The sequence below is a fragment of the Odocoileus virginianus genome, chromosome 20, assembly GCF_023699985.2.
Source record: "Odocoileus virginianus isolate 20LAN1187 ecotype Illinois chromosome 20, Ovbor_1.2, whole genome shotgun sequence".
Taxonomy (NCBI): Eukaryota; Metazoa; Chordata; class Mammalia; order Artiodactyla; family Cervidae; genus Odocoileus; species Odocoileus virginianus.
In genome coordinates, this window is record NC_069693.1 from 20846931 (window position 1) to 20860005 (window position 13075).

General features: G+C 49.2%; 1 protein-coding gene across 5 annotated transcripts; it reads left to right on the forward strand.

Annotated features, from left to right (window-relative positions):
- The first annotated feature begins 1476 nt into the window (after positions 1–1476).
- Positions 1477–12163, forward strand: C20H19orf12 (chromosome 20 C19orf12 homolog). 5 transcript variants are annotated; one of them, XM_070451026.1, is made up of 4 exons: positions 1477–1589; positions 5049–5190; positions 6139–6324; positions 11091–12163. In XM_070451026.1, exons 3-4 carry the CDS (start codon positions 6162–6164, stop codon positions 11354–11356), a joined length of 429 nt encoding a protein of 142 aa, XP_070307127.1. In that variant the 5' UTR covers positions 1477–1589; positions 5049–5190; positions 6139–6161; the 3' UTR covers positions 11357–12163. The 5 variants fall into 5 exon arrangements, with proteins under 5 accessions (XP_070307127.1, XP_020752623.1, XP_070307129.1 ...); XM_020896964.2 differs by lacking the exon at positions 5049–5190 and having other exon boundaries at positions 1484–1589; XM_070451027.1 differs by lacking the exon at positions 5049–5190 and having other exon boundaries at positions 1550–1650.
- The last annotated feature ends 912 nt before the right edge of the window (positions 12164–13075 follow it).

The window sequence follows — 13075 nt, forward strand, 5'->3', positions numbered from 1 at the left end:
CACCCCCTGGAGTTGGGCTATTCTTTACCTTGGTTAATTTTCACTTTCAGTTTTGGAATGTCACCCAAACTCAAAGCTCCTATTCAGGAACAAATGCAGTTATTTCAGGGGAACTTATTTGTGGCAGGGGAACTCTGGTTAATGCTATAGGCCCCTTTTCACATTAGTGACAGAGTGGAAACAGAAGTAACAAAATGACGATAAAGAATACAAAGTTTCAGTTAACTAACAACATATATAAATTCTAGAGATCTGCTATACAGAATCATATCTGTAGTTAACAACACTGTAGTGTACGCTGAAGTGTGCTAAGTTTACCACATCTCCACACACAAAAGATAGTAATAATAAAGGAGATAGAAGGAAACACCCAGAGGTGATGTATATAATTATGGCCTTGATGGTGGTGATGATTTCACGGGTATAAATTCATCCCTAAACTCATCAACTTTTGTATACATCAAATATGTACAGCTTCTTGTATGTAAATCATACTTCAGTAAAGTGAAATATCTACCTATATATCTATAGCTCACACACAAACATACCCAAAGGACTTTCCCATTCAGAAAAAAAAAAAAAAAAAATGTCTGGTAGTTTGAAAGAGGCCGACTCTCTGGGTGCCCACAGCACTCAGAAAGGCAAGCCAGAGGGCTGGTTACAAGCAAGAGCTTTGAGCCAGGTGGACCCAGGATGGAGTCTGGACCCTGAAACTCCCTACCTTGCTGGACCTGGGTAGACTACCCTCTCTGAGCCTTGGGGCCTTCCTTCTCCTGTCTGTAATATGGCAATGGGAACCAGGCCTACGCTGCAGGATTGAGGGAGATAGCCCGTGGAAAGCCCCCAGAAGCCTCTTTCAGCTTTGAGATGGTTCCAGGACAGCCCTTGTATGTGGGGGTTGGAGGAGAAGGGTAGAAGGCTCCTCCACGTGCCGCTCTAAAGCATCCCCTGGCCCTTCTCTGACCCGCCTCCCTCACGCCTTTGCACCCACCCAGGAGGCTCCCCAACCTCAGCTTTCCCCCGGAAGCTGGACCTCCTCTTTCTTTGGAACCCCAAGAGAAAGGGGGCGCAAAATCTTTTCAAACCCCCAGACGCAGAGGCCGCCGGTGTCCGCACTGCGGCCGGCTGACGTTTGACTCTGCCAGGTACATTCAGCGAACATTAACTCAGCCCTTCGCCGAGGTCGCGGCGTTCCCTCCCGAACCGGGACACGAGGGGTGGGGGAGTGTCTCGGTCGTGAGTGAAAGGCCAAAGCGAGACAGGGCCTCCCAGGAGGCCCCCGGGCTTGAGCAAGAACTAAAGGAACTCCGACCTAGTATGGGGGTGAGCGGGTGGAGGGCAGGGCTGCGCGCGGCCTCGGGGCCCCAGCGATCCCGCTCCAGGCGCCCCATCCTGGCAGGCGCTCGCAGAGCGGAGCCGGGGCCGGCAGCGCAGCGGCAGGGGAGGCGGCGGCGCTCCCGGTGGGCGGCGCCCCGGAAGGCCCCGCGCGGACAAGCCGGAAGGCTGGGGGGTGGGGCCTGCGCGCCCGGCGGGGAGGCCTGCTGTCCACGCGCCCGCCGGCCTGTGACCTCGCGGCGCCGCCTCCGCAGGTAAAGGGCCCGAGCCGCCGCCGGAGCCAAGGGGGCACCCGGAGCAGCGCCAGGGCAGACGGTCTCAGTCCATTTATTTTCCTTATGAAGAAACGGGGGAACGAAGGGATGTGTGTGCTCTCGCCGCCCGCAGGAACTCCTGTGTGTGCGTGCGCGGGCGCACGCGTGTCGCTTCCCGCAGGAACCGGGGTGCGCGTGTGGCGGTGTTATATCCGCAGGGTGGGGCACTCCTGGCCTTGCCCTCTGGGGAGAGAATTTGGACGCCAGATTACAGATGATGAGGAAGGGATGTTAGTGATTTAGGGCGGGGAGACTAGCCTTGTGGGGACTGATAGCTTCTTTGTCTTTTTTTTTGCCCGCACTGTGGGGCATGTGGGATCTTCGTTCCCCGACCCAGGATCAAGCCTGTACCTCCTGCATTGGGAGCGGGGAGTCCTAACCACTGGACCGCCAGGAAAGTCCCTCTTTATCCTTTTTGTTTGTTTAAAGAAATAGGAATATTTTGAGAGGGTGTTGCTCAAGGGCCAAGTAGGTAGATAAGGTGTGCTCCTGTGGGACCCTGCTCAGCTCTGGCCTGCATTGCTGCAGAAGGCCGATCCTGTGTGGCTTGTGCTTTTGATTTTTCAGGAGAATCAGAAATCTGAGGTGTATGTGAAATCTCTTGATTTTAAAATTCTAGCAACTATTTTATTTTATTTATGTATTTGGCTTCAATGCATGTGGGATTCTAGCTCCCCCACCAGGGATCCAGCCCTCATCTCCTGCACCGGAAGGTGGTCTTAACCACTGGACTGCCAGAAAGTGAAAGTGTCTCAGTCCTGTTTGACTCTTCCCACCCCATGGACTATACAGTCCATAGAGTTCTCCAGGCCAGAATACTGGAGTGGATAGCTGTTCCCTTCTCCAGGGGATCTTCCCAACCCAAGGATCAAACCCAGGGCTCCCACATTGCAGGCAGATTCTTTACCAGCTGACCACCAGAGAAGCCCAGGACTGCCAGGGAAGTCCCTAATCCATTTTTTAGAAGTCTAATCTGACTGTATTTGCTGATGGGATCCAATGCCTATACTGGGGTGTAGAGAGGTGGAAAGACATGGTTTATAGGAGCCAGTGGGCACACTGGAGCTTTATAATAAAGTCCACCAGAGAAGTAAAAAGTACTGAGGATTGCAGGTGAACAACATCACTGAATCTTAAGAGGCCCAGCTTTTTAAATTTTTTAAAAGAGCTTTGTGCATGGAGATCTGTGTTAGCTCTGCAGCCTTCCTCTCCTCATCTCACAATCTGGTCCATCTCAGAAAGCCAGGCTGCAGTCCCAGGGCCAGGCTCATCTCACTCTCCCCCAGATTCCTACTATAATCAGCAGACCAGCTTGGGTGCTTGCAAGAAACCAGGGCTTCACGTTGGCATTTGCCTTCCCTGTGGCTGGCAGATGGACTTCCTGTGATCCGAGTCTGTTTTGTGGACAAATCTGATTCTGAAATAGGTGAGATATGGTTGTGGAGGGGGGCACCCTCCCACCCCATTGAGGTCTGTCCCAAAAGAGGGCTGCCTCCTCCTTCTTCACCCACTTCTCTGCCACTCACTGACTAAGGCAGCTGGAGTGAGAGAAGAAAAAACGGGACTGGCTTCCTTCCTCAATCAGGCAACCCTGGAGAAGTTGGGAGGCTGAGCTTTTTAGCAGGGACTCAGGAGATGGTGCTGCAGACTTTTCTTCCACAAGAATCTATTGATGCTCCAGCTTCTGCAATGATTCTTACAAGGAAATTAAACCAGCGGCCTCTTGGATGGAGGCAGCCACCATGCCAGTGGTCTACTCATGGTGTGGATCCATTGAACCCAGCAGGAGCTGGGCCACTTCTCCCCTCCACACACCATGGCACCTGCTGGCCCACTAGTCATACAGAGCTCTGGACTTGCACCTTGTGCTGACTCTACTGGGCTAAGTGGAGGTTAAAAGTGGTGTTTGCACAATGATGCCTCATTAGTCCCTGTGGGTTTTGACTTAAAGTCATTCAGAGCAAGTTGGAAGCTGGTTTTGGTTGTTTTTTTTTTTTTTTTAATAGACCATACAGGGTGAAGTGGATATGTATCTCCAGCCTCTTTTACATGCCTTTTCTTGCTGTGCAGAAACTGTTTGGAGAATACAGATCTGTAATTCTGCAGAAAACCTGGCATATGAGCAGAATGTGCTGGCCTGGAAACCAGCCTTGCAGATCAAGCGTGGCAAGGCTCAGGGTCTTCATGCCTCTGGGAATGCAAGGGGCCTTCCCAGGACCTGAGCTTCTTCTCCCTTTTTTCTGCAAAACTGACAGATAAAAAGCTAGATGTAAACCAGAGCTAAGCTAGAAGGTGATTAGGTATTTTATAGGATGATTTTTAGCTTTTTAAAAGGTTTTATCATGAGATTAGTTCCTTTGGTTATCTTAATAGGTATCTGAAATTAAACATTTTGTTTGCATAGCTCTACAAGCCCATGGCTATTGGGTAAATCAGGTTACTTCCTCCCTCCTCCCATTTCTAAGTGCAATTCCTTAGCTGTTATAATGCTATAATGTCATCTTGACATTTGTGCCTGGAAAATTTTTGACTTCTGGAAGGGTGGAAGAGGGCTGTCTTGCAGGTAGGAGAGGGTTGGGGCATGTGCTATGCCTGCACGTGGTCACCTCTGCTGAACAGAAGGGCCTGGAAGCCAGGAGGCATTTTAGCAGATCCAGGACGCCTGGGAGCCAGAGCAAGGACAAGCACACCTGAATTTCCCTCTAGTCCCTTGGGGAGCCTTGCAGGGCTTCCCCCTCCACTGCCTCTCACACTCCTGGTAAATGGACACATCTGGAGCACGCCTCTTGCATTCTGAATTCAAGGACTGAGTAGCAGATATCAGACATCTTAAGTCATTCTGGCATAGAGTCTTGCTGTTCAAAAATGAGGGCAGAATTTCAGCTGGGGGCTTGTAAATACAGAATCTCACCCTACCTATATGGATAGTATTTAACAAGGTCTTCAGTGACTCCTATGTGCTTGTGGAGAATCACTGATATCAAGAGTATCAAAAGGAGGAACTTCCCTGATGGTCCAGTAGTCAAGAGTCTGAGCTCCCAATGCAGGGGGCTACAGGTTCACTCCCTGGTTAGGGATCTAAGATCCCCCTTGCCACATAGTGTGGGCAAAAAATAAAAAGAATATTAAAAAGAAAAGAGGGTAAATTTTCAGGGCCTGGAGAAGAGGCTCCCACTTACCTCCCCTGGGACTACAAAGAAGTTCTGACTGGTGTAGATCCACAAATTTGTTCTAAAGTCTCAGAGTTCTCTCTCAGAATTGGGAGGATAATTTTACATTAGGGTAATTCTGGATTTTCGTTGGGTTTAAAAACAACTCATATTTCCAAAAGATATTGAATAATAGGTCCTGCTTCAAACTTCCATGATCAGATTCCTTGTAAATGTCTGTGTCTCACAGCCTTCATTGAAAAGGGAAGTGTTGGTGAGAGAGGAAGGTGCCCTCCCAAGCCTTGGGTCCAGCCAAGGCTGGAAGAAGAAGAACCGCTCGTTGCTGTTTTGATTTTACTTCCTGTCCTGCCAGGAGGCCCATCAGTGCCAAGGTTCTCCATTCCCACCAACCCAGGGGTAGTTAGTGCCTGCCCTACCTCCATCCTTGCCCCGGCCTTTTTTTTCCTGCTAGTGTGGCAAACAGTTTCCTGACCCCAGAGAATTTTTCTAAAGGTCATTGTTCCAAAGTCTGTCCATCCATCTGTCATCTATTCACCCATATGGAATTCTTTGATTTCTTTTATTCTCTGGCTGTTTCATCTCACCATATCATCCTGCCCCTGCCTTTAATACCCCATGAGTAAAACTGGATTGACTCTGAGTGGTTGCTTGTTGAAGCCATTGGTATATGTTAGGAAGAGAATGTTCATTTAGAACCATCATATCTGAGAGTCTGCAGTGTTAACAGTCTCGCTCCAGGTGAGACTTTGCGTCCATTCTGCTAACACCTTGTAGGAATCCAGCCTGTAGGTGGTTTATCTTCTTCTTACAGGTGATAAGCCTGCCACTCTGCTGGGTCATCCTGTAGCTACAAGGCTGTGTGGTTACAGAGTCTGTGCCTCCCCCTTCTCTGGCTTGGCGGGAGCCGAGATGCCCTGTCACAGAGAAGTGGACCCAGGGCTGGGACTTGTGCACTCGGCCCAGCTTTGTGCGTGGGGATTGTCTGGGCTAGCTGAAGGGCCCTGACACAAGAGAGCTCAGAATTGCATCACTCGTGATGAACTGGTGGAGCATGTGGCCAGGATTGTCCCTTAATCTGTCATAAATCAGAAGTTAGAGTGCAGAGAAGACCTTTCACCCACTCTGCTGATCCCGTCTACTTAATAACTGACTGCTGCCCTGCTTTCGGTTTGGCAAAGGACTTGCCGCATGATGTGTGCTGTCCCTCCTGCACACGGCAGAGATCCTGTTCTCTGCCAAAAATGGGGGACCTTCCTTAAAACTTGAGGAAGAGTAACATTTGGGTGGAAAGGCCCTTCACTCATTGCAGCTGTCCTTAGGAGCGCTTACCCCGAGCTCTGCCATGATGCCCGTGGCGGTGGAGGACATCATGAGGTTGCTGTGCTCCATCTCCGAGGAGAGGAAGATGAAGGCGGCCGTCAAGCACTCTGGGAAGGGTGCCCTGGTCACCGGGGCCGTGGCCTTCGTTGGCGGCTTGGTGGGCGGTCCACCAGGACTAGCTGTTGGTAAGTGCAGATGCCCCACAGGGACGGTGCGGTTGTTGGGAAAAGGCCTTTGAGACCACAGAGACATCGTAAAAGCCTCTGTCCTGTGTGAGGTTTGTCGAGTTGAGGTCACATCTGTGAAGTGATCTTTGGGCACATAATCAGTCCTATAAACAACACCAGCTTCTGTGTGAGTGTCTCAGAAGTGCAGGGCTCTCTCAAAAGGCATCTGTGTCATAAAGGCCTGGAGGACATCTTTCTCCCAGAATGTGTCCCAGAGCCAGAGGATTTCAGGGTGTCCCGGGTTTTGGACAGTCTGCCTCCCCCCATCACCGTTAGACATCCAGAGAGGAAGCTGAGATTTCCTGAGCACCTTCTGAGGGGTGATGCCGAAGAGCCACTGAACATGAATTCATTCACAGAGTGCTTCCCTAGTCTGAAAGTAAGCAGTCCAGCTCGGGGAAAGCAACAAGCTAGCTCCTAGAGTGGTCATCATCCCTGCCCCTTCTTTTACCACCTGCTTCTATTTGGGAACTTGTTTCTGGCAGTAAATGAAAGTTTGGCTGATCTTCCCATCCTTCTTTGTAGCTAGAATGAAGCTGCTTCCTTTGGATTAGGAGCAGAAAGAATTCCTGTGGTCTGAACTGTGGGCCGGGGGTGTTGTCAGAGAGCTGGCTGCTGTCCAGGCCTGACCTGTGGAGGGGCCAGATAAGGTCTTCCTCGAGGTATGTCAGATGGACCCTGCAAAACAGGGCTAGGTCTGCTGCCCTGGGCTCAGCAAGTATTTACTGAATGCCTCCTTTGTGCTGGTAGCTTGTGCTGGGGATACAGAGCCTGAGAAAGCTCACAGGCTGGTGGAAACCCTTTCTATGTGGCTTGTAGTCTTCACATGAATACAGGCCAGAGAGATGACTGCTTTTCTTCCCAGCTCACGGGAAAGGCTTCCAGCTCTCCTCTTCCCTCCAATAGTAGCATTGACATTTGAGAACATTGTATCAAGCTGAGGCCACATTGAGGAGAAAAAAATCAGCTTGTGGGTGACCCTTGATCTTCCATCTATACATTTCCATTTCCAAACGCAGTGAGTTAGTGAGTCCTGACTTCAGCTTCTTGCTATCCAGGAAGTATTCCCATGGGGGAGGAGACAAGGCCATTGCCATCTTCCTCAGTGGCATCCTTTATCTTACTCCCACCCCATCTGATGTGCTCAAAAAGGGCTAGTTGGGATCATTTATCACATAGCTGTGCCCAGATGCCATTTTGGGAGCACATATTTTATTCAGATTGAGCAAAAGCTGGTAGAGGACAAGCTGTCAGCAAAGGGAACCCCGGGGATTGGCTACTTGAAGCCCCTAGGTCATGGGCAGGAGCATCATTTTACCCAGAAAACAAAGGAATTTTCTCTTCTCCAAAGAGTTGGTAATTTCTTGGTCGATATTTCCTGGCGACTTTTTGCATTAAGTGCTACTCTAAATCAGATATTGATGTTCTCATAAAGGTTTAGTGCAGATGAGTGCAGCTCTTGTCAGCACTAAGCATTTCACTGGTGTCATGGGGAAAAGTTCACTGAAACTTGTAAGTGACTGACCCTCCCTCCCTGGAATGCTCCTTCCTTTCCGTGTGGGGGGAAGTCTGTCCAGGGCAGTGTTCAGCCTCCAAGACATAAGGCTGGCCGGTTTCCTGCATCTTAGGAGGTGTGTGCTACCAGGTGCTTCCACACTTGGTTTCCTAAAATGTTGCAAGATTTACTTACTGATGGCTGCGTCCAGCCTGAAAATGGGTTCTCTCTGGCTCAGGCTGCGTTCTTTTGGATAAACTCTTTTATTTTGGAATAATATTAGATTTACAGAGAAGTTGCAAAGACAATGCCGAGAATTTCCATGTATGTGTCATCCAGTTCCAGCTCCCCTAATGTTCACATCTTATATTACCACGGCACACTTGTCAAAACTAAGAAACCCAGCCTAACATAACTGTTAACTATTCTTCAGGCTATATGTGGATTTTATCAGTTTCCGCATCCAAGGTGTTTTTCTGCCCCAGGTCTAGCTCAAGACCACACACTTAATCCTCATGTCTCCTTAGTCTCTCCAGTTTTATTATTTTTTTTTCCACTCTTAATTTTCCCCCATGTGGGCCATTATAGAGTATTGACTAGAGTTCCCTGTGTTATACAGTGAAGTCACTCAATCATGTCCAACTCTTTGCGACCCCATGGACCGTGCCCACCACCACCCCAGGCTCCTCCACCTATGGGATTTTCTAGGCAAGAGTACTGGAGTGCGTGGCCATTTCCTTCTCCAGGGGATCTTCCCAACCCAGGGATTGAACCCAGGTCTCCTGCATTGTGGGCAGACGCTTTAGTGTCTGGGCCACCAGGGAATCCCAGTAAAGAACTGTGTTATACAGTAGTAAGTCCTTATTAGTTGTCTATTTTATGTAGCATAGGATGTCTATGTCAATCCCAGTCTTCCAGTTTATCCCTCTCTCTCCTCATCCTCTGGTAACCATAAGTTTCTTTTCTGTTCTGTAGTAGAAAACCTCTATAACTCTATTTCTGTTTTGTAGATAAGTTCTTTTGTACATTTTTTTTTTTTTTTTAGATTCCACATATAAGCGATATCATATGATCTTTGTCTTTCTCCTTTTTTTTTTTTTGTCTTTCTCCTTCTGACTGACTTCACTCAGTATGACAATCCATGTTGCTGCAGATGGCATTGGTTTGTTCTTTCCTATGGCTGAGTAACATTCCATACACTTGTACCACATCTTTATCCAGTCTTCTGTTGATGGGCATTTAGATTGCTTCCATGTCCTGGCTATTGTAAATAGTGCTGCAGTGCATGTGGGGGTGCACGTATCTTTTCAAATTATGGTTTTCTCCAGGTGTATACCCAGGAGTGGGATTGCTGGATCATACGGTAACTCTGTCTTTAGTTTTTTAAGGAACATCCATGCTATTCTCCATAGTGACTATTTGGCACAGTGGTAACTCACATCTCAGTGACACAAGAGGTGCGAGTTCAATCCCTGGGTTGGGAAGATGCCCTGGAGAAGGAAATGACAACCTGCTCTAGTATTCTTGCCTGGAAAATCCCATGAACAGAGGAACCTGGCAGGCTACAGTCCATGGGGTTGCAAAGACTCAGACATGACTGAGTAGAGCACATTGTGTACATTCCCACCAGTGTACATTCCCACCAACAGTGTAGGGGGGGTCCCCTTTTCTCCACATCCTCTCCAGCATTTATTGTTTGTAGGTGTTTTGATGATGGGCATTCTGACCAATGTGCAGTGATAGCTCTTTGTAGTTTTGATTTTGCATTTCTCTAATAATTTGTGATATTGAGCATTTTTTCATGTGCTTTTTAACCATCTGTGTATCTTCTTTGGATAAATGCCTAGTTGGATCTTCCATCCATTTTTTGTTTGGGTTGTTTGGGTTTTTTTTTTGTATAATGAGCTGCATGAGCTGTTGGTGTATATTGGAGACTAATCCCTTGTCGGTTGCTTTCTCCCATTCTGAGGGTGACCCTAGTCTTGTTTTCTGCTGCTTTGATACTGGTTGGGTATTTTGGAGAACTCTTCTCAGTTTGGGTGTGCCTGATGTCCTTCTCATGAGTAGACAGTGGATCTTTGGGAAGAATACCGTGGCGCCTCTCGTCACTCATTTCAGGGACGCATGATACTCACTGCACCTCCTTGAGATGCTCGGCTTGATCACCTGACTGGTGCAGGTCTGTCAGTCTTTTCCACTGCGCAGTTACTGTTTCCCTTTCCTACTCTTCTCTTTTGAAGAAAGTCACCAAGTCCAGCCAGCCTGCATTTTTTCAGTATCCGATCACCAATATTTAAAACTTGTAAGACTATTAAAAGATACAAACCTGGTATTCCATGTGGCAGCAGTTGGCTGGCATGGGGTAGCCACTTCTCCTTTAGACAAGTACCTAGCTCTCCAGGTCACCACAGTCCCACTCAGCCCACTTCACTCCTTTCAGTGACCTGCTTGGGCCCTGTACACACTTGAGCTTGAGACCCTTACCCTAGGACATCTTCCTGTAGCAGGCTGCACCTGACCTGCTTAAAGAGAACTTTCCATTGAACTTGGAACTCTTCTGGTCCCAAGATAGCATGCTTTGACTTTGATAATAATAAATTTACATATAAAAGTAATGTTTGTGCCCTTTTGGGGTAGCAGAAAAAGAAATAGTTGAATACATTAAATTTGTTGTTTATCATCATACAACTTTGGAAGGGTTGTATGAAAAACATTGCTTCAGGAGAAAATACCTTGTCATCTGTCGCCATCCCCAGGGTCCTTGAACCGGGGTGGTTCCACTAGAGATTTCAAAGCTCAGGGCCCAGGCACATGTTAGCCACCCAGCGGAGGAAGCTCAGCCTCATCAGAGATGGTTCTCCCTGAAAATGCATTTGCTTCTCAGCCCTCTCCTTTGAGATGAGAGAGGTTTTTATGGAAGCATGAAAACCTTCAGCCCATGAGGATTTTAGTTAGCATAGCTCTCAGAGGGCAAGATGCTTCATGTTGCACCGTGAGCGCAGAGCTTAGGAGAGGGCATGTGTGAGTGTCAATTATCTGAGCCAAATGGATCAAAGACCACGTAAACCTTTGCCCTCCGCCCTGCTGGTGGAGCAGACATGAAGCTGAGCCCGTCCTGACCCATTCACGAATGTGCTCACTCGTCATGATGGTGGACGTGCACTCAGCGAGAACCTGTGGCCATCATTTATGAATAAGGCCGACTAATTGAGCCCTTCCTGTTTTCTAGGGGGGGCCGTCGGGGGTCTGTTAGGTGCATGGATGACGAGCGGACAGTTTAAGCCAGTTCCTCAGATCATAATGGAGCTACCGCCTGCCGAGCAGCAGAAGCTCTTTAACGAAGCCACGGCCATCATCAGGCACCTGGAGTGGACGGACGCCGTGCAGCTGACCATGCTGGTCATGGGCAGCGAGGCCCTGCAGAAGCAGCTGCTGGCGATGCTGGCCAACTACGTCACCAGGGAGCTGCGGGCAGAAGTGCAGTACGATGACTAGACCTCGGCCCTGGGAAGTGGGGTCCGTTTGGATGATTCCCCGGACTCATGGGAGGTGACCGGGGAGCTATGGGAAGCCCACATCATTAAAATATTACCTAAACTGTAGCAGCATCTCCTGCTGAAGAGGCTGCTGCTCTGCTAGATCATGTTGTGGAAATTATTGGAGAAGATGCTGTGCTTTATGGCTGTGTGCACCTGTGTGTCCTGACAGCCTTTGAGGGGGAAGCTGGTGAATAGCAAAGCTGTGCCTGCTGCCATGTGGTGGTGGTTTTTTGAGTCCACACTTGCTCACACAGGAGCCAGAAGAAGGTCAGCACGTTCAGTCTCTCATCTCATTGCAAGAAGATGACGCCTGTCCAGGCACCCATTGCAGGACCAGCCCCTCTCCCCCCACACCTTGAGACCTGGGGGGGCTGGCTCCTGTTGGAATCAAGTTTACCTCTTGATTATCCTTCCACCGCCCAGTGACTTCTGAGTGGCCTCAGGGGGGGCCAGTCTGCCTGCTGAGTGAAGCCAAGAATGCCAGTGGCACTCTGCCCCTCCCCCACTAGCTGCCAGACTAGGTTCTCACACTCCTGGGGGGGCTTGCTTTCCCCATCTGAACAGTCACGGTAGTTCTTGTGTTCAGCTTTTTAAATTAAATATTTTCAGTGAAAGTATTTCTCTTTCTGAAGTGGTACGATCATAAACTTACCTGGACACAGGAAACATCTCCATCCTAAATTTCCCTAATACTGTTTCTGCTTTGCTTTCAGAACCACAGCTTGACTGTCATCAAATCACAGTAAATGTTTTCTGAATAGTCCTTTTCTCCACCTATTTTGTGTAAAGCGTCTCTAAGATTCAAAGTCATGTACTTGGAACACAAAGGAAGAGAACGGATTTGTGGCTCTAAAGAGTGAATGAAAGCTCTGGATTCCTGGGCCCGACACCTGCCGCTCCAGGCTGCTGTGGTTCCCGGGGCTGCCAGCGTGCGCACACTGCCGGGCCTGCCCTGGCCACCACAGGGCGTCCCTTGGGTCTCTGCAGGGAGCTGGAAGGAAGCTTCACTGGCCTCCTGGGGGTACAGCGGAAGGCACTCGTGTGGAGCAGAGATAGCATCCTGCACCTTCTTTGGATAAAGGAAACTTCAGGGCAAATTTGAACCGGAGGTGATTAAGGAAGGATCAGGCTTTTATCTCAGAAAAGTTGCTCTTTATCTGGCCTTATCTAGTACTCATCAGGTACCCTTCACAGGTCAAATGACTGGGGTTGATGAGGCCACTTGGTCATTTTCCCTGCTCGGGTCGATGAGGGAGCAGGGCAGGGTCCTTTTAGATGATTCTCCTGACACATAGAAGGTGACTGGGGAGTTTGGGGGGATCCCACCCACTCATTACTTGTGTTGGGTCCTACTCTGCGAGGCTCCGGGGACACAGGTGGTCCCAGCTCAAAGGTCCTACACCAGTGTCCACTGGATCCCTCCCCTGACCTACCTGCCGTTACCCCTAGGAAAGCCACTCTGGGGAGATGGCCTGATTCCTGACCAGACAGGTGTCAGATGAAGCAGACCTTACAGAATGAAGTCACTGGCCTAGTCAGGTCCTGGGTGACTTGTGATGGACTCTGAGCCCAAGAGGAGTCCAGACCTTGAGTCTCATCTCTCCCAGGAGCTGAAAGCACTTTCCTTTCACGCTCTCCTCACTCACAGTAACTGTGGCTTAGTATTTCTTCATCT